The sequence below is a fragment of the Varroa jacobsoni genome, unplaced genomic scaffold (genome assembly GCF_002532875.2).
Source record: "Varroa jacobsoni isolate VJ856 unplaced genomic scaffold, vjacob_1.0 scaffold_867, whole genome shotgun sequence".
In the NCBI taxonomy this organism is placed as follows: domain Eukaryota; kingdom Metazoa; phylum Arthropoda; class Arachnida; order Mesostigmata; family Varroidae; genus Varroa; species Varroa jacobsoni.
In genome coordinates this window covers 96,577-118,122 of record NW_019213769.1, presented here as the reverse complement: position 1 = coordinate 118,122, position 21,546 = coordinate 96,577, and the positions used below count along the sequence as shown (strand labels likewise).

The 21,546-nt window shown below is 40.9% G+C and overlaps 1 protein-coding gene across 10 annotated transcripts in view; it reads right to left on the bottom strand.

Annotated features, from left to right (window-relative positions):
• The window catches only part of LOC111264495 (uncharacterized), an 89,887-nt gene that overhangs the window by 11,749 nt on the left and 56,592 nt on the right, over positions 1-21,546 (bottom strand). For 2 of the 10 annotated variants that reach the window (XM_022840462.2, XM_022840466.2), the window contains 3 exons: positions 18,728-18,893; positions 8,401-8,582; positions 7,846-7,958 (listed from right to left, as the gene is read on the bottom strand). In XM_022840462.2, the coding sequence (XP_022696197.1) occupies positions 7,846-7,958; positions 8,401-8,582; positions 18,728-18,893 (461 nt within the window). Of the gene's footprint in view, positions 1-7,845; positions 7,959-8,400; positions 8,583-9,958; positions 10,051-11,277; positions 11,450-12,271; positions 12,384-18,727; positions 18,894-20,177; positions 20,671-21,546 lie in introns of those variants that run through there. The other 8 variants (XM_022840465.2, XM_022840467.2, XM_022840468.2 and 5 more) reach the window with 8 other exon arrangements.

Here is a 21,546-nt window from a genome sequence, read left to right as displayed (position 1 = left end):
CAGTTAGATGATCAGTAAAATGATTCATCAGACAAGGCTTCACTTCACGCCATTCACCTCCGTAGTTCAGGTCTCGTTACATCCCCATTAAGGTTCCCTATATTCTCACTGTTTGGCCCTATATAAATGTTTTTACATTGTTTTACGTATACAAGTGATACAGCAGCGACTCTATTAAAAGCTTATAAGAAAAAAAAAAGACTTCAATAAGGTAATCGCTGGACCAACGGCATCTAGCGGTCACCCGTTTAGCCCGAAATTCGTGCCTGAAGTAGCAGTTTGAAGATGCTAAATGATTCATTATCCATATACGGTTTATTGACAATAGTTGTTCTGCGCGGGAACTGCGATCTTATGAGAAGATCACACAGAGCACTCTGTTTCTTGCTGCTCAACAGTATAACACAATACGTATGGTTTCGATTAAAAACAATGTTCTATAAACTAATTTATAATAGTTAGTTATTATTATTAGGGAAAACTCCCTTAGTGCGATTAACTATATATCATAAAATTTAGGTTATTGAAACGAGTGCACAATACACAGCGTGTAGCTACACGTTTAGATTAACAATGCAAATCATATGCATCAAAGGCCATCTCTGATTCTCGCAATCTGCAACCCCAGTTGGAGCTACTCTCGGCAGAGTTCATAGCGTGATACCAGCAAACGCGATTCGACTCCATAGCAGCCTTACCAACCATTTTATTTGCACAGTTATATATAACGCGTCCCGTAAGAATCAAGACGGAGATGACGAGTCCCTACGTGTCTTGACCCAAACCAAAGGAACGTCGTCCTCAATGGGTCGAAATGACGGGAAACTTCACAAAGCATAAAAACTAACAGTTATATATCTGGGTCATTTGAATGGCAAGCAGTTATCGGTAGAATAATGCAGAAGGGTACAGCGAAGTAGCAATAAATACGAGAGCAAACTTATATAAACCACGTTGATGCTGTACGGGCTTAGGCTTAGGCTTAGCTCCATTGTAACGTCCGGCCGATATGCCCACCCAGAATCCTTAATACCCAATCGGGCTGCATATTAAACACCTTGGGCGCATAAAACCTTATTTTTCAGGTTATATTTTAACTTACTATTATTGCGTTAAATATAAAATCTCGCTTGACAGTAAGTGATCTTGAACAAGGGCCACATTTGCTGTGATTGAATTTTTTTGGGGTTGTCTGATACTATTTTAATTACAGTTACGACGATGCTTAGTCTCTCGATGTTCTGATTCAAGGGCAGCGTTTGTGTTTTGTTTTTAAGGTTTTTCTAGCTATGCGGTCATAGTATGACAGTTGACTATGGTGATTGTATGTTATTCATTTCAAGTTAAGCGCTGACATCACAAATAGAAAACAATTAATCATGAGATGATGAAAATCGAACCGAGTAATGATCAAATTTTAAAAAGAGAGTACCAGAAATTATCAAAGAATCAAGTGTCGCAAACGAGCTTACACAAAAACAGCCTTTATGTTGCCTGAAATAAAGTTACTACCGAAATAAAGCTACGAAGTCAAAGGAAACTAACGATCGCTAGGACCGATCAACGCACCGGTTGTTTAAATTTGAAACTTTTATTCAGGTTAAAATACATGAAGATAAGTTTGTGTTAGTTCGGTGTAACAATTTGGAACTTACGAGCAGTGCCATAACAAACAATTGTTGACAACGTCTACTGTTACAACAAATTCGGAAAGTTTAATAAAATTGACAATAGATTTAACTGCAGCGTTTCACGCAGGACTTACACCACATAGAATGTACTAAGTTAGTTCATTAAGCACACAGCTGGGACACTTCCAGTTAATTCGATAGAAGTGAATATTTGCATAACCCAGGTGCATGCGTGCTTCGAAGGTGCGACTTATCTTAACATTAATGCTGAAATCACCGCCCTGAGAGACGCATAACGGTAATCGGCAACGCGTTACAGGACCAACAACGGCCACATTTGCGGCACAGTCTGTCCTTGTCTGCCAACTTCAGTACATAGGTGCACCAATAGGTAGAGTTGGACTAGCAGGAGGAACGAAAAGCCTTCAAATAATATATATTTGGAAACGCTTAACGAGTTTTCCACAAATAGCGATAGTCTGCGACAGCGAATCTAGTAAATGTGGAACCGATGCATAGCTTTCAGCCTGACTGTCCTCATGTTGTCACACATGAGTGTGACGAAGTTAGCGCATAGTTCCTGGAGTGCATTAGCATTTCCTGAATACAATTCGTAAGTTATCCTCAATGAAATATATATCAAAGGTCCTAGTGAAGAACTTCTAGGCAATTTGGATTCACTTCAACATATGTAACTTTGTTGCATCATAAATCGCTCTCTCATGTACTAGTGTTCACATATATCGATTTTTGTGGTAGTCGAACTTGATTGAAAACTCCACACCATTAATAACACACCAAAAACGACGCTTCGCTCAGTTGTCGTCTTCGGTGTGCTATTCATGGCCGTCGCTGCCTACTAGGGTTCTGAAGGGATTGATCGTCGTCGCACGCAGTGAGAAATCGTTGTGAGTATTCGTCCGAGAGTTATGCCTCTCACAGTGACCTATACAGTATACAAAAAAGATGCAATACTCAATATGAATGCCACGTCGAACTTCGCTAAGTAAATTAGCGGCAGATATGTTTTCGTGATGGGTAGCGTGTTTGCCTGCTGATCTGAGGTACAAGCTGAAGGCTAGGTCAGAACCCGAGCATAGAAACACTTCGTTTTATCCCGGGAGCCAGTCATCTGATGAAGTGTCTAACGGCGATACCAAACGTAAAACTTGAAACACAGACAGCTATGGAAAACAAAGGCGTAGTAGTTTTATTGTTGTGACCCTAAGCAGAAATGATTAAATATATCACGATGACAATCGAAAGGTCACTTAGACCCGATCGGCATATTTGGTGCCCAGTATACGTGTAATGACTTTACGTTTTAAACAGTATACCGACGGAATCTTGTGCAGAGTACACCATTGTATAAGCCGTGATGACCCAAAATGTAGCAAAAATAGTCCTCATTTCATTTGCATATAGTAGAAAAATCCATCAATAACTTTCAGTTGTGGAGCATCAGCAAAAACATGCCTACTTAATGCAACGGCAGCCAACGGCAACGTGGCGGCGCTTAGCGAACGAGGGCGCACCCTGGTCCGTTTGATCTCTAAGGGCTCAGAGAGTCGTATTCGGAGAAACTCACTAATATCCATGTTCCAATTACACTTGTGTTACATATCAATGGTAAGAAGGCTACATTGAAAAGCAAGTACATTGAGAATTTATGGTTAAAAAGAACTCTTTGTTGAGTAGCTCGAGCCTACAGTACTGCTGATTTAACTTTCATTTCAGACCCTCGAAGTTAGCAATAATGCGAGAGAATTCGAGTGAGCGCGTCATCAGCCGTTCGGATCTTTGCATGTTCCTCTAGGACCGAGGGAACCGAGGCCGTTACGCAAGAGACGCGGTGATTGCGGATACAGAATCAGACTCAATTTGAGAAATACGTCATTCAGCTCATTGTGAGACTGTTATCAACAACGAAGCAGTGAGTTTTTCCCGTCACACTATTCAGTTCCTACCCAAATTAGATCCGCTGTGGCTGAATGAAGGCGCCCATGACGCGGAATCACAGCTTCAAGAAGACGGCGTTCTCTATTGCAAAGTGAGACGGTTATAGCGCTAGAAACGTACTTGCTCTTTACTAGACTTGCATTTGCAGCAACGACTAGTGACAATATGGAATGGTAAATTTCAATGTTTAGGTTGTAATATAGACGAATACAGTAGTAAGTAAAATAGCCTGCTGAATTGTGCTCTAAAATTCAAATTTTAAAATTATCGATTTGAGTACGACCGTATGATCAAACAATTGCCATAATTCAACGACTTAGCGATAGAAGTCTATTTCACCTCAACATCAACCGTATTTAACCTATTCTATGATGTACGCATATCTATATTGAAATAGCCATTGAATGGTTACCGGGCATTGCGTAAAAAAGAATAACTCCAGCTTTCCAGTCGCGTCTAAGTCACTGATAATGGCGAAAAAACATGATAAGTCCAGTTAAATCTGAGGTGCCAACTTGTGTGAATTAGTGCATTTTTATGCAGATATGTTATTTTGTTGTGATCTAGATAATTTTTTTCAAAAAATGAACACTAATAAAAAAATTGGGAAGACCATTCCCGATACTGGCATTGTTTAAGCTTGAAACGGACGCGAAAATATTTGACGATCGTTACTATTTATTTACCCATCAAAATATGGCTAACTCACTGATGTAGTATACTATCGTGCTCGAGTTGGTGCGGGGAGTGCGTAGGTGATAAGAAGCTATATTTTCCTATAGTGGCGCCCTATTTGTCTTGACTAGTTATTTGATACAGCCTGTATCTGTTAAAGAAAAATACACAATGGGAGCTAGCTATGCCCGGTTTTAGCGATGATCTCGAAATGTTCTATGGCCTTCATCTTTTAGGCTTACTTGGAAAGGGTCCAGTCCAACGAAAGTGGAAATAGTGTACAGTACGTCCGCTTAAGCACCTGATCAGGTAACTTTATCAACTACTCTCAGGCACATATCGATAGAATTTGCATTTAAATCATACGAGTATGCCCCCCAAGCGTTAAACGAATACGTAAACTATTGGCCCCTGAATCATTTATCATGATATGTGCCACTATACTCTAAAGTTGCAAAAAAAAACCAAAATACAAGTAGTATTTAGTGATGGACAATTTTGCTCGAGTCAGACGGCCATAGAATGAAATGAAGGTGTTTATCGAGTCGGAGTTATCTAGAATGTAGCAGAAGGACTCCCATCGCACGCGTGTTTGTATGAAGGCTGAATAATGGATTGTGCCTGTTATCTGTTAGTGTACTGTACTGCTCGAACGGAAAAATGCAAATGTAACGAGCATCGTATCATAGGTCTCCTTGACACAGGAGGCAATTCAACTTCGTCTCCCTGTTTTTAGTAAGCCGCCATACAACTTCATAGTAACAAGTTATTATTGCAAAGCTTGTTAATGCGGGGCCCTCAATGCCTCACGGCAACGTGGCCACTTTCATAAAATACTCAATTGGTGAAATAAAAAAAAACACTACTGATACAGTCTAATGACAAGCGAAGCTCTAGAACAACAACATTTCACTGGCGAGCACCACTCAGCGTTGATATGATATGCAAGCGTACCGTTCTATGGTGGACGACAAGTTCAGGCGACTCTGACCTCGTGGTTTCTGTTCCACAAACAGAACAGAAGAAAATATGTCGATATAAAACTTATGGTGCAGTAATACTAATGACAAAAATGTCATCGACGCCATGCATGGACAAAGCCGTACCACTTACCTTATGGCGTTACCTTCAGGCCTTTAGCTGAGAGAACAAAGCTACTAGCTTTCCTATGCCACTTCGTGTGTTGAGTAAAGCAAAAGAAAGAAGAAGGAAACATGCATATTGACTTCCCATTTCTACTTTATTGGAGTATTCATAACAGATGCAGTCATTATAGCACATAAGTTAACTGTATGTGCCTATTTATATGTAAGTGCATAATGGTTTTGTACAATGTGTGGTCGGTCGTATTGTACACATAGGTGCATGATTGATAAAAGCTGTAAATATCATCTTCTACGTCCGTCTAATAAATCTTTACGTTTAGTGGTTGAACCGGTTAAGTGAGTCTCTCACAGTCGTGCTATGTGTACATCCTCGATTGTTATGTTTGCGCTCTTATATTAGGACAGGTTTAAGTCAAAACTTCAACCTATCATTCTGATCGATAGGTCTATCATTTATAAATTGTCACCTATCTAGGTAGCTACTTGTTCGACCTTGCAACTTCCCTTTTTAACACACCACTTCCGTCAAGTTTTTCTGAGACGAGATCTTCTCTATCATCAATGCCACACACTATCTGATGCAGATGTTGTTGTCCTTTTACTTAATTTCACAATTCCAATAAAGATTCTACTGTTAGCAGTTACTTTGTTAATTAATAACCTAATATAACTTATTGAAATCTATTATTAGCTGGGTAATCTTCAGGGGTCGTACGTTCCCGTGAGAGCAATAACAATGAGTGGATACCTGGATATATATATATGCGTGGCCCTACACCAATTTCATTAGACATGTGCGGGTTGAAAAATAATAGGTTTAACTTGCACCCTTCGACTACGTTCTATCAGTTCTCTTTTTGTAGCTGACCTATATATGTAGGACGCTAAAAAAGTGCTGTGATTAAGATGATCGTTGTCCTCAGGCTACTCTATGGTTGTTAAAGTCAATCGGTTATTACGGCGTAAATCGTAACACAGAAGTGAAGAACGTATTTATTGTATGACTTGGTCACTATGATATACATTATAAACTAAAGTGTTTTAAACCATTATCAACGGTTTATACACATTATCGTAATAAGGAGGACGATTTCACGCGACTAGCGATTTCCTTTTGTGTTATCAGATATATTTTCCCAAAAGAAAGGAAATCGAGCGAATCTTCTATCTTTTTGGCGCGTGTTCCCATCTAGCCAGCTAAAACAACTGCCGCGCTCACAACTGTTGTCCAACGCAGGCTGATGGCCTAACTCACTAATATTATAATCTTAGTAATGATTTTCAATTATACCGGCAAATGATAAATGATTAGAAACTAAACGATCTTTTTGAGTGGAGCGGACATTGCTAGATTATGGCTTTGGTAAGTAATTGATTAAATTTATTTAAAAAGAGAAATGCGTGACTTTGAGGAACATTTCTGCGACCTCTAAGGACGCCCTTAACTTGCAACCTGCTTTATAAAGAGTCTTCACTAGCTAAAGTAGGTAGAAGGACAGATCTTATTGTTTTTTGTTTTCGCTACACATACAAAAAGTAAGATAGTAAGACTAACTTTTGATTTCCAACGTTAGCATTGACTTAATGATGATGACATCACATCAGGTATGTCCATTCGTGTCAAAACCCTATCCCCCATGACTATAAGTAAATAACTCGCAATAGTTATATAGATTTGTGGCGTTCCTGAGAGAGGACTTTTCTGGCCAACCACTTTGTAATCACTTCCGTTGACGCATCATCATTGAGACTTACGACAGGTCTTATGTTTCTATGGTTGCCCAGAAGCCCAACAAATCATGTACGTCTGTATAGTTGACCCGAAAGAGAATGTTGAACAGGCTGTTGAGCAGGCAAAACGGTCGGACCTCCAAGCGCATCGGTCACCTTGATCAAGTTTTTTTTTAGGAACAGTTTTACCTGTCAGCCGTGAATATGCCATCTATCCGCGTCATAACGCGAATACAGCATGCTGATAAACAATGTCTAGCAATAATTAGGACCACCGAAGGCCGGGTGGTCAAAGGACTAAGATGCCCATACGATTTAAATGAGGTAGTTGCAATGTACCTCTTTTAGATACGAGGGCGCTCCCCAGTCTCTGCGCTGGTATAGAGTGGGTAAGTATAGCATGTTGTTGACAACCGATCATTGCTAGTCAAGTACCAGTCTCTACACCTAAATCTTAGCCCATAGAGTAAGAATATTTCGCATGAACTCGTTTTCCGTTGTCCTGCTATTGGAGATTGTAATCACAGTGGTCACATAGCCTTTCTGTGCCTAACAACAGTCAGCGTAAAACGTGGTTCAGCATAAAAGTTCGCATGTGCTTTTTCTAGTGGACAAAAAGTACAGATGTTTAAAGCAACGAGTATCGTCGTCCATCTCCCCGTCCGCCTTATGCCTGTCCGGCCGCATACTCTTAGCTCATGGCTTATAGAATGATGCTGATCATTGTAAGGAGCTGATTATACCTTAGTGGGTGGCCCCATAGAGAAATTGTTATTTGATGATGCTGATCTTGGCGGAGAGACCACGGCGTAATTAGTTGGGGCGGGACCGGAAGTAGATTTCATACGAGACATGCCTGAAAAGCAACAAAGCAAAACAAAATCAAGTGATTTAAACCTCTGTCATCGCCTAACAGCCTCTCTTACTTCGTGTTATTGAAGTTTTTGTCTCGTAGAAAATAGCATCATCGTCGTTCATCAGGTACGATTGTACAGGTAAACTTTTCTATGATGTGTTATAAACGACACGTGGGACGTTACCACCAAATCCCTATCGCTGCTCAAACTACGAGTAACGAGATACGTCTTCATTTAAACGTTAATGTTATATCATTATAGTGAAAACAGTGAGCTAGATTCTGGATCAGGCTGGTTCTCACACGACAGCCTAACGATGGGGCTGATAACACGAAACGAACTAAATTTAAGAAGCATAGCAACGATGTTCTCGATGACTTACGGAATAACGTTAACAGTACAACGAAACTAGACAAATAGTAACAATCAGACCGTGCATACCTCCCTCAAAATACTGGTAGAATTGCGACACATAAGTAGCAATGGACAGCCTATCCGGGACGGGATACTTTTCCATATCTTCGGCGTCAAGTAAAGCTGGAATGCCTAACTGTTCTTCGGCTATGCGAAAAGCTAGTTGATTATTTTCCAAAATATTGCACGCACGCAACGAAGCAAAGTCTCTGTAAATGTATAAAAATCAGACGCCGCCGGCAGCGGCAACACATGTTGGACGATATGTTGTTAGGATCGATTCATCGGTTAACTCGGTTAGTGGTATCATTTGGCCTGAAATATATTCACTCGATATGAGCCCTCAGTCGCATTCGATAGATATATATATATATATATATATATAGGGAACTCATTTGTTGGCTGAAATCCAAGGAATTGCCATTCTCAAATAATTCTCCATATTTTATTACTCAACGGCGATTTATATATTTACAATGGTTTTATATAGTTTTACCATTTCATGGTCGTATCGAATAAGGCAAATGATTGCCCGCGAAAATAGTCACGCCCCCTCAATTCTTATCAAAAATCAATTTTTTTGCCTTAAAATTACCTATGGACATCCGTGTGTTTATTATAGTTTATTGTAACATTTTTTTAGAATATTTTTAATGTTTTTTCTGATTAATTCTAATAAATGAACTTTTTGAGAATAGGTATTAAAGACTCAGCAATTAAAATAATTAATATATATATACATATTAAAAAAATTGTTTATACATATATATATATTAAAAAAATTGTTTATATATATATAATAGCAGAAATTTACAAAATACGTGGCGATACTCAGCAAACTGATACGGTAATAGATGTAGCGATGTTAACCATACAAGCAATGAATCAGCAAAAGCATGCGAATAAATAAAGTCCAATTAATTGGTTACCCTTGTTTTGCTGTTTTTTATAGCCGTAAAAAATAGAAACGGTACAATCGACTGTTCCATAGATATATACATTTCCCTGAGTCGATACAAAGTTTACGTATAGAAAAAGCTCGAATCGTGATGAAACAGGAATGCGTCGTACGTTTGTTGTATTAACTCGCAATAAAAAAGTAACGGTTCATTAGCACGTGATGATAGGTAATTTCTGTTGTCCACTCATTGCCTAAATGCGATATCATTTTGTGGCGCTGCTATCGCCATTAGTGCTATGACGATTACAATTTGAGTGAGAGAAGCGGTTTGTCCTTACGCGCGCTATTTCATAAAGGACGCTCTTCTAAGTCATACAGATATTACTATATGCATTGTTTTGTAAAATATATTCGAGACAGAAGAACATGCAAACCGGCCAGAGAGAGGGAAAGACTGAGACAACATAGCCTACAGCCGGAACTTGCCGAGTTTATACGTGCGCGTGAATGCCTCAAGAGGCGATCACAAAGCTTTAAACAGATCCCAATTTCTGCTAAGAAGATACATTCGGAAATTAACGATTGAGCAGGGAAACAAACGTCATTGTCAATTGCCAGAAGATAGAAAAACTATTGCTGAGTGTATTCACCTCGAGTACATACTCTCATAACGATTAACTTTACCTGATTCTTCGGACGAATTTTTTCACTGGTTTCTTACAGAAAATTCGGTATTGCTCAGCGATACGGCAGAAAGGTACACCTGATATCGGATGCTTAGAACAGCAAATGGTTACAAGTGTAGTTAGCTTCCTTGATTCTATTTAGCACACATCGACAAAGGCTAACATACGTCAAAATTGCTAACTTAAACTTTAATTTCTTGTATAAATTTCTAAAATGTGCACTTCCTACAAAGCCACAATTATCTTATGCCAAGGTTATCTTACTGCAATAGTATTTCGAAATCTCTTTAAGAAAATCTGTTTTTGCTCATTTAGAATCCTTAAAACTGTTCCCGGTTATATTTTCACAAGCACAGCATAGCGAATGTTTTTTTACGAAACCCGTTCGATATGGCCCGTCAGTTGGCGTGCAGCGTAACGATCATTTCCTAAACAAACTATATGGATATTGCCATTTGACAGAAGAATCACAATTTCGCCAATCCACCTGTTACTGCTACATAGAGAAGCCGAAAAGTTCGTCAGTTTCAAGTCCTTAAAAAAAGCCAATAAATATTGCCTTTATCGTCGAAATTCGATACCGGTTGTTGAGTCGTCGCGTTTGTTTCAAAATTGTAGATGCCCAATAGAGCAATATTTTGCTTTTACTCTCACAGATCATTAGCAGACAGCGCAAAGATGGATATGCGAGAAGACAATCCGGTAGGCAAAGTTGTTTAAGTCGTACCATCGTACAGAGATCTTGATTAACATCTTTAGCTGTAGAAGCCAAAATAATACGGTGAGGAAAAATTGCTACTTGTTCTTTACGTTAATGTTTGCTCAGACGCTGCCATCGCCTGGGATTGGGAAATCCGCCAAAAGTTTTCAGACGTTTAACATACGGAGAAAAAGCGGGGACACGACAATCTTTCTTACGAGCGGTCAGTCACAATTCATTTTCGACGTTTCACTAGAAGGCGTCAAGGAGCGATAATAATCTCTGCGTAAAGCTCACTTAGACGCGTACGAACGCACACACAGAATCGGCTATTTTTGATTTAAGTCTCTTACCGCAGTACAAAGCTTTTGATCAGACGCTATTCTTATTCTTGGCCGCCATTTAGCATAAGCGCAAATATAGCTACTATAGGGAAAATTCTCATGGCAGGGGGTTCGTGCGCATATGCATCTTACTGATGTACGTGCCGAAGCCTGATAAATTAATGCTACGACACAAGCAATCACTTTACATTGCTTAATTAAATAACAGCAGTATTGCAGGACTGATTTTTGCTCGTTGTCTTCTTTTTTTTTCGTCCTTGTAATTCTGCTCACCGCCCTTTGTCGAACCTCCTTTTCGCAAGCCAGCTGCTTTTAGCTACTACAGCCGTAGCCATTGCGGTCGGTGTAAAAAGAATCGCAATGAGCACAATTCCGTTTACAATATAAATGCGTGTATGCCACTGCTTGCTTCCTCATATGGCCGAAGTGGCAGTCAAAACATGGCCTGAAAAAGGCAAGCAAAGAAGCCACCGATTATTCTGAAGCGATTAAATAGCTGTGAAATATAAGATTTAACGGCGGCTTTGGAAAAGTGCACAAAATTCAGTAATTATTTGCTCAATATGCCACCGCCGCCGCCAGGTGACACCGATGGGTTCCATCCGCTCCTCCCTCAGGCAGCCCAGCTTACTGCTGGTGTTGTTCGGTAGTTACGGCTCCGTCGACCCACACACAATCGTACTGTCATAGCCGGCAAACTAGGTTGAGGTCGTGGAGCCGCAGCGCCAACAGCGGCAGCAATTGAGGCTCGAACAGCGTTAGCGTTACGTCTCCCTCGTTGCCGCGTTTCTCCTTGACGATACGAATAGACCGTTTGCCGCCTGCCGTCTAACATAGCTATTACAAAACATGCGCAAAAAAAAGAGGATGCTAACAACTTCATGCAGCAGCACACGGTGGCAGAAATAAGAACAACGGTCTTCACACTTCGAGAAACATTGTGAATTGTCAGATTGGAAACAGATATCTATGATATACTAATCTATGCGGGAACATAATCAAAACAGTGGGCGACCACCAAGCCTCTGCTAGCTTTCTTAGTAAAAAAAGAAAACATCAGCGCCAACAACGAGGCAACACTGACAACAGGGATAGCATTTTAAAAGTGAGTAATCCGAAATTGTGCGGCCTGCTAACCGCCCCTCAATAAGCATGCACACATGCTCCTGTATGTTCGTACGTACACATGCACGGAGGGACAAAAAGCAAAATACACGATATCACACAACTGGCACACGTACGTACTGCAGGCGGTAGTGAAGCTTACCTATGCAAGCTTTCAGGACAGTGGCGGGGCGGCGTATGGAAAGATTGCTCAAATTTAAAACGCCGGCGGCAATTGTAGAAATGCGTTTGGAAGCTCATCAGTTATTTCGTCTGCAACGGCACAGGCCAGACACAATTGTACCGACAATACCAATAGTAGGAACGAAAATAGCAATAACAACAAAAGACAAACATTACTACGCATAAAAATAGCGCCAGTAATATGTTGTCGTTGTCCGATAATGAGAGTTGTCAATAATTGGCTGTCACGAGCTGTTGGCTATTGTTGTCGTGTCATCCTTTCATTTTGCTGATGATTATGCTATGGATGCAGCCTCAACTTAGCTAGACGTAGCGGGAAAACTGATAGATCATAATGGTGAATTCGTCCATCTGTCTATTGTCTATCTGTGCTTTTGGACCACAGTTTGTTAGCAAAGCTGCGGCAACTGTCAACGCTGTCAAAACGGAAGTAGTTTCGAGACGCTCTAGTGGATGTTTTGCAAACGCCCAACGTCTGTCCAATAACCAAAGCGATGCTAAGTTCTTGTTTAGCACTAGTGCACTTCTTGCTGGGAGGATACTAGAGGGGCGTAGCGGGTAGGTACTGGCAACCCTACAATCAACCCCCTGCAGTAGACATTACTGTTAATATCCAATACCTATAGATATTCATAGGAAGCAATTAGGCTTATTATAGATGCACTATATATGTAATATGTGTGTGTATAGACCAAGATCAGGAGTAGTAACGCTGGCAGTTATAATTAGAATGGAATAGATAGAATGGCAGATGCGCTGATGCTGGCGGAGACCGTAACGATGAAAGGGCACATGTGCAACGCTGACACCATTGCGCGATCCGCTAACGGCACGAGAGCTGACGCTAACTATGAAAGATTACAGCGACTAACTAGCGTCCCTATCACGTTGTCAACAGTGACAACAAAAGCAGACGAATCAACAGGCGAGACGAGCCGAGGCAGATTTGGCTGAAAGGGCGACGAAGTGCAGACGAAAATTTTGTCGCGATTAAATACTCTCATTGTGCAACAGACGACAACGCCAACAGCAATCGGTGGCTACGAAAACAGGCATAGGATTGCAGCGGCCCCACAGGTGCCATTAAAACTGAAGTACCATCGCTAACGTGGATCTCGTGTCCCATAAGGACATACCAACACAGCACAATAACAGACCATAATGTCCGCTGATTGAAGGGCTGAAACAACACATATGCCCAGCATGATGCTTCTTTGCGCCCTACCTTCCTCCGACCCCGTCAGGCTGCTTGATTCCCTACTTCTAGTTCGAATATGATCATTATTATTACTATTATGTAGTTTGCACGTTTCATCGTAATGCGTTACAATATATACTTTTCAGCGATAGCATAGAGTATTCAAGTGTTAAAAGGTGAACGATTTAGCCATAGGCGAAAAGCAGCGCCAGGAACAGTTACGGCTCGTACTTTGTCAAAGAAAACGTTTTACTTTGTTTGCCGTTCGTTGTAACCGCTGTTGCAGGTAATTGGCGTACCAGCCTCATGATGACCGCGTAAGACGACAATGGTCGTTAGTCGTCAAAGCTAAAATGAAAAATTAAATCACTGGAACACACACACACACACACTCTTCTAATGTTTGGCCGTGTATCTATAAAGAAGAGCACGACACTCTCAGTTGCACGTATGTCTGTACCTTCACACAAATACGTGCCACTGCACAGACCGATCATTTTGCGTACGCACACATACACACCGTGCAACATCGGCAATTGATTAAGCAATAAACAATAAATAACCGACGCTGCCCTAACAGTAGCGATTTGTGTCCGTTAATACGATTCCACGTACTGCAACACTTCTAACACCATTCAATAGCGTTTAATATATATAAGATCCCAATTAGTGTGGAGACACTAGGAAAAACTAGAGGTTTTATTGAAGAAAATCAGTGAGTTGGCTCAATGGAACAACTCTACGCCCTCTTTCCAGAGAATTCACTCCGATTGCTACGAGATGATGTAACAAGAAAAACAATACTCGACAATTAGCTTAAAAAGAATATTTGATATTTATGGAAATAGGTAATTGTTTTTTTCCTATACGTTTCTCGCCAGCACACACGTGAAGTCAAAGACAGATATGATGATGATGGCAAACGCTAACAACCAAGAGTGGCATTTTTTTACCTTTCTGACTGTCATCTGTTTGTCTACACAGTCCCGATCGTCACCACAAGGGGGCATTGCTCATAACGACAGAAATTTGCTTACGACGCAAGGTAACTGCATATCAGTGTCTACCGGAAAAGGCCAGGTGCACCGCCAACTATCCGTCTTCTAGGAATCGCCTCTAAACAGTCGGCGCCCTGTTTTGCCTAAGCTAACCATACGTTAGCCGGGGGCTATTTATACGGCTATTTATAAGATAGCATGATTTACAAGGCGATCTTTTACGCTGGGCGAAGTGGTGGGATATCAGCTAAAAAAAAATCAACGCATTTATTAAGCACGATAATCCTGTCCACTTTTCCAAGCGTGCAGTGGGGCTGCCGTACAATAGTAGTAGAATTTCGAAATCTTCACATTGTGAACATTTGTATATACGACATGTAGTCAAGTTTGCAGTAAACGCTTTCGAGTGAGCAGAGCCTCTCATAAAATGACAGATTAAGCCGGTGCTTTTGAACTAAAACAAGCTCATTAACTATATAGTAGACGCAAATCCCGGTACTAAAAAATAGCCATTAAAAAACCGTAAAGCAGTGTCTATTACAACTGCTGCACAGTTATGTACAGATACATTGACATGGGACAGACCGCTGCCGGAACACTACGTTAACACGAGTTTTTTTGGTTACGTATGTATCAGTACCTGCCTACGAGAAGCGTAACACCTTGAGATTTGTGCCAAATTTCTATTAAGAAAATCTTGTTTCGTCCAGCAGCAGCGGCAATACCCCCATACACTTAACAGCGCGTCTATGTTTCAGTTTTAATGCCGCTTGTTAGCTACATAGAATAGATGGGACGCTCTTCACCAAAAACTCGACCCCCGAAGGGAAATGCGCGGGTGTCACATATAGCATGCATTACTAGCAACATTGTTCAGCCAACGCTACCATTACACGGCTGTTACAGGATGTAATCTGCATGACGACAGAGCCCAAAAATAGAGATGAATTCAGCTCTAAAGCTGATTCCGAAGCCCAGGCCAGCAGTGGCTCACTTGAAGCGAGTTACTCCAGTAAAAAAAAGCCCTACACCGTTTGTGTATCAACGTTGAATATAAGAGTGAGTCAAAACACTGTCCGATGGATGTTTGTTAGCAAAACAACGGTTGGTAAGTTAATTCTTTAGATGGTGGAAACAGGAAAACGCTATTTTGAACTAGGTTCCTTCACGAAACATACGTGTAACCCATAATGCTATAGATAGTCGCTACTTTAGCATTATATTATAGCAGTGATTATCTGTCTATGAAATCTGTATTCTTAAACTGAATAGTTCTAACTTAAATAATTGCTATTTTATGTTGGATATGTAAATGTTAGCACATGCAAACTGCTAAGGTGCCTTAGTCGGGTTTAGAAACGGGTCATTTCTTACAGGTGCAGTTTATACACGAATTCGCGTCCCACGTTGTTGTGGGTCAAATAGTAGCAACGCCGGCAGCTGTTCTGTCACCGCATGCATCTATCGTAAGGAAAGTATAGCAGCGATGCGATCGGCAGCCGGATCGCTTCTGTTACCACCGTTGCCATCATGCATCGTTCTAGTACATACGTATATCGCCAATACCAGGACTACAACAAACGGCAACAGCGACAATCGAAACAACAACAACAACAACAACAACAGCTCGAGCGGGCTGAAAATGAAAGAAAAACGTTACGAGCAATCGTTTTCTTCGATAAAGATCTCAGTTCATCTATGAGGGCCGGACAATAGAAACATGGAATTGGCAGGGGGGAAGATGGACCCGAAGCCTTGCCCTAGTTATTGCAGGCTCTAGTGAATTGCTCGTAGCTGCTGTTACAGTAGTGACTGTGTCTGCTGTTGACCAAATCACTTGTTTGTCAATACAAGTAAAGCATGCATCTGTACGTAGGTCCTCTCGTATGTCAGCTTCTTTATCGGCGACGATCATGCGCTGAGCTCTGCGCCGCACCCTACGACGTTTCGAGCAGAAGTCATCAACCGAACAACGGTGCCAATACTAACGCAGGACCGATCACCACTGCTACGATTGCTTTGACCGCTCCCGCCAGCGGCTTATGCCGATCGCGAGTAAACTCTGGTAAGCAAATGCAATATAGCTATACAAAAGCTCTAAAATACTGTTAGCGCAACCGCTTGCTACCCCTACCATTCTGCTAAGAATAATTATTATTTTCAACACCGTAAGTATAATATTTACTTTATTTACCCTGTCTAAGGCATGGGCCATGCGTAATATGGTAATCAAATGTGGTAGTAGCACGCAGACGGAAATGTTCGACAACATCACGCACATTGCCATTAGCAAGCTGGGTCACTTTTCAAAAGAACCACTTGTGATGCTGCGTTGTATTACTTCACTGCAAACTCTACCCTTACATATTATTGAACGCTTGAAATGCTACGAACTGGAAATACAGTCAAATCCCCGCAATTACTCAAACGGACAGATAGTCGTTTGCTGTTGTGAACCCGATTGCAGGAGGCTCGGACCCTAGAAAATGTTGACCTATAATTATTTTGTCACACGGACGGAAAACCGAAGCTGTATAGGAGGACTCACCGTCGTTCCCTTCATCGGGTGCTAGTTGCAACGACTGACTAGATTACAGATGAAAGTTCTGGAAATTTAAGCTCATGATATTGGTTGACAACATCTAGATACCATCCAGCTGCCACGGTTATAGCTGCATTTTCTGACGCTCGAATATAGAGCACCGCGGTCACCATGCTAGCCATCCGTCGCCCGTTTGTGCGTGCATCGATTTTTGCTTGCGTGCACGCATTTACGAGATACCAGATGGTATAAGATGAAGCTCTTAGCTTCAGCCTTTACGCCCGTCGTGTAGAACGTTGTATTCTTAAACAGCGTAAAAGGAAACCCATCCGAACAATTGTTACTTGCTAGCAAAAATACATAGCAGCTAATAGACTGAGTTGAGTAGTCGACCACAGCCGACGCTTCTGCCGTAATACAACGGGACACGTAAGTGAGCAAAATATGTTGAAGTCACTAGGGACGCATCAGAAAGAAGATCGCTTCACAGTTAAGAACAAAAGTAATCTTGTTATAAGGACGGCATTTATCGTAACTGGAAAACTATTTTATACTGTAGTTGAAAAAATTGCCTCTTCTCACATAAACGTTTTTCGCAACCTGTGAAATAATTGCTAATTCTACTTTATGCACAGCAAGGGCATTGAGTTTCTGGCTACGGCTCGAGACCGCAGCACCACGTGTTGAAAGGTCCAATCTGTATTAGCTGAGAACTACCACTATTTGTGGGGATCTGTTGTAGCGGGCATGGGATCACGAGTTATTTTTGCCCCTAATAGAAAATTTATTTTCTTTAGACCCAAACCACAAACCCATTGTGATTGAGGCAGAAACTTCATCTTGACAACGCCGGAAAGAAATCAACTTTTGTTCGATGTCTTTATCCTGGACAAACCTGCACCGTGATAATAGACATATAGAATTAGCGGTTCCTGCCGTTTCCACTAATTGTATGACTCCTGACGAATTGTCTAAATGTAGTAAAGCGCAAGACTCTCAGGAGAAATTTCAGTGAGTGCGCTTCAGAGTGTATCATAAGAGCACAAAGAGCTGTTCCGTACGACAAAAATTATAGGTTATCTTTCCTATAATTTCTTCTTTCCTTTCTTAATCTTTATTATCTATATTTCCTCTTCTGGAGGGTCTTCCAGATGCACTTTTTTGAGCCCCTCGCACCTTTTGGGCTTTTTGAGGCTTCGAATTATGTTTATAGGACTCTTAATTTACCGTAAGCACGTTTTTCCTATGTAACGAGGGTAAGACTAGAACGAATCTCGACGTACCAGTATTGCAATACTCGCGCCTGCTGCTTCAATATATAGGTACCATATATTAGAAAAATGTTTTTTTTAATTTCTCAATGAGTGCTTCGGACTTCAAGTTAAATCCATTTACTTTAATAAACAACACCGTCAGGAACTACCTTGCCGGCACATATGAAACAAAGTGCATTATTTAACATTTATCAACCGGAATATGATATAGATTAAGTTTCGAAATGGATTTCATTTGGTGGCAAGCTATATCAGGGGCATATATATATGCCGACTTACCATCAGTGCTGCATCTTGGAAAATAAGCAGTAGTCTAGTTCGTATTATATTCAACACTATATTCAATGAAGATATCTCACAATGAATCTTAAGTTGTACTTATATTATTGTAAGGAATACTTACATCAGGTCGGGCCGATAATGATGAATGAGTGCGCAGAATGCCAGACCATCTCTCCAGCTTGAACTCATGTCAGACACTCGCACCCCCGGATAGCCCTGAGTTGCCTTTTGACACCAGTATTGTAGAGCCGACAGACCCCTACGTTCGCCAGACATATCGGTAACGTCTAGGATCGGCAACACAAACAAACACGAGAAAAAAGACGACCACAAAATTAGTCACAATGCCTAGTTTAATTCCTTACATTTAGGACTAGTTGTGCCTTACCTACTTAGAAAGTGGCTTTAGAAAATTAACTGTTTGCATTGATTTGAGCTCAGTACATTACCATACGAGTCTTGAGTCCGACCATTCGCATAGACGGTGGAAGATAAACTACGGACTTCATTTTCCTTTGTGTTTTTGCCATAAGCAAATAAGCGTTACGATAACATATGATGATCTATGCCGATATCCTAACAATGGCCACATTGCAGATCAGCTATGATGTTTCAGTGCCAAACTTTTTGCTTTCTACATTTAATTCGGTCAGAATACAACAGAAAATATAATTATTAGACAGGTATGCTTTCTGATCTTTCTATATGCGTGCAAGGTCAACTCCGAACATTCGTCAGAACAACGCCTACAAATCACCATTCTGTCTATCATATAGTACAAGGTGATACCGGCGGCCGAACGCTAACATTCAAGTATCGCCAATAGCCAACGACAAAAATTGCACCGACCAACTACCATCAACGGTAAGTAGAAAAAAAAATTATAGAAATAATAAGAATTGCTAGGATTTAAATCGCATATAACGAGCGATGTAGTGGCCAACAGGCGACTAAAAAAAGCAGCGTAGGCATTTTCTAACGGTGAAGTAGATTAGTTGACGCATTCGGTAATGCAAAAAAGAACTTTGAAAGTTTCAAAACGATAGTTATCATTGCATTTATTTATAATATGTACTAATAACTTCTTTTGTTTACTCAAGTTTGTATGGATGACAGCTTGGTACAGTTACTCTATTTGCTTGTGTCAGTGACTGAGTAAGTGTATGAGATGAACGATTGATTCGCTAGCGCACCGGTTGAAGACCTCACTTAGTTCTACTTGAAGCTCTCCGAGATGCACCTGAAGCTTATGGCGGCACCGTTCGGGATCCTACTATGCAAACGTTTACTGATATACAGAGAGATAATAGTCATGGCGAAAAAACTGTTTGGGTGTTAACTAATTGGCAACACTTTATCCAACTAACAATTTGTAAATCAGTAGCGTTAAGAGTAAACACACGACAATTCACTCGGCTACAAACTAACTGACGAACGGAATCTGCCGCCTGGTAACAGTGACATCAAACGCCATAAATATCAGTTTGGCAAAGGGGAGAATGATTGACTTTAAATTGGCCCGGTCGCAACGGCCTGCATACAACTGTTACTAGACGCCTCTATTGCAATACCTTTTCGATGAATTAATAGCCATAACAGAAACGCTTGTTGCGGATAACCGAAGTGTCTTCCTATCTCCCGCGTTCTAATCAACATAAAAAAAAAAAAAAAAACACTTAATATATGCGTCGGATTCGAATGTGCGTTAGCGGCAAGGAGTTTTCGAAGCAAGCCGCGTTACTTTTTCTGGTGTTGTTATTATACACATCACACAAACCACAGCATTGCATGACACACAAAAACAGTACTAGCATATCTCCAAGGTACCGTCTACCTTAATCAAGTGCAATAATCATTTAAACTGTGTGTTTCCTAAAACAAAACTTTTCGTTCCCAGCAATGAAGGTACACCATGCTATAGTGGACTAGCGTCGTCAAGCTTGCTGTGAACCTTTAACATATTCAGCCGGTTGGCTTTCGCCGTAAAAACGGTAAGTGACCGCTATTTGTAACGACCAAAGCTTTATCTATCGCGGAGAAATGCGTAGCGTCGAGACAAAATCTCGGAATCGCCGATAGAACACGATGGCGACGGCGAGAAGATAACCATCGAAAGCCGCGACGACGCCGGTGTCGACGACAATGCATCGTGAAAGCAGAGGGATAAAGAGAGACGATACGAGACTGATATAGGATAAACGCGAAGCAATTGAGTTGCCGATAATATTAGCTGGTTCGCACATCTCGTTAAATTAGCCATTCCCTATTTTAGAATTGCTCGAACTGGCATTAATTCCCTGAAACATACATTCCCTCCATATACATATATATATATATATTCTCTTATTTTCGATACATACATAATTTATACATGAATACTTATGTACACATTTATTGGGATCGCTTTTATTGCACACAAATAACATTATTGTTTGGTTCGCTGGTCCTATTGCGCTTGCTGTAACTTCCACGCCTGTTGGCGCTAATTTTTGATGATGAGGCGCCACCTAGTGGCAAGATAGCGAAGTATGTCAATTGGACATCTGGGCAAACCTGATGGTCCTGGTCCGTGCGTTCATCTGTTTGCTTTAGTTGCTTCATCATCCGACCCCTCCACCAACAATGTGGGCATGTGTTCGCCCCATTGCGCTCCAATGAGTTAGTTTGTCACATAGTCGCTGTCCTGTATCTTTGCTAGAATAACATGGCTTAGCTCTTTCTTTACGCATTTATAACTGCACACATCTTCTCTCCGTTTGTAGCTACCGTCTGTCTGTTTTTAACTGTATTTTAGGCAGTGCTTCTGTTGTCGTGATTGCCCCTGTCGGCGCCCTTCGCCGCGGCTATTTCTAGGTTAGTTGATTTGTTTCTATTTCTTGTTATTACATATTTTTCAAGCGTTAGTCATTGTGCCCATCGCGCACCGTTGTTCGGTCAACA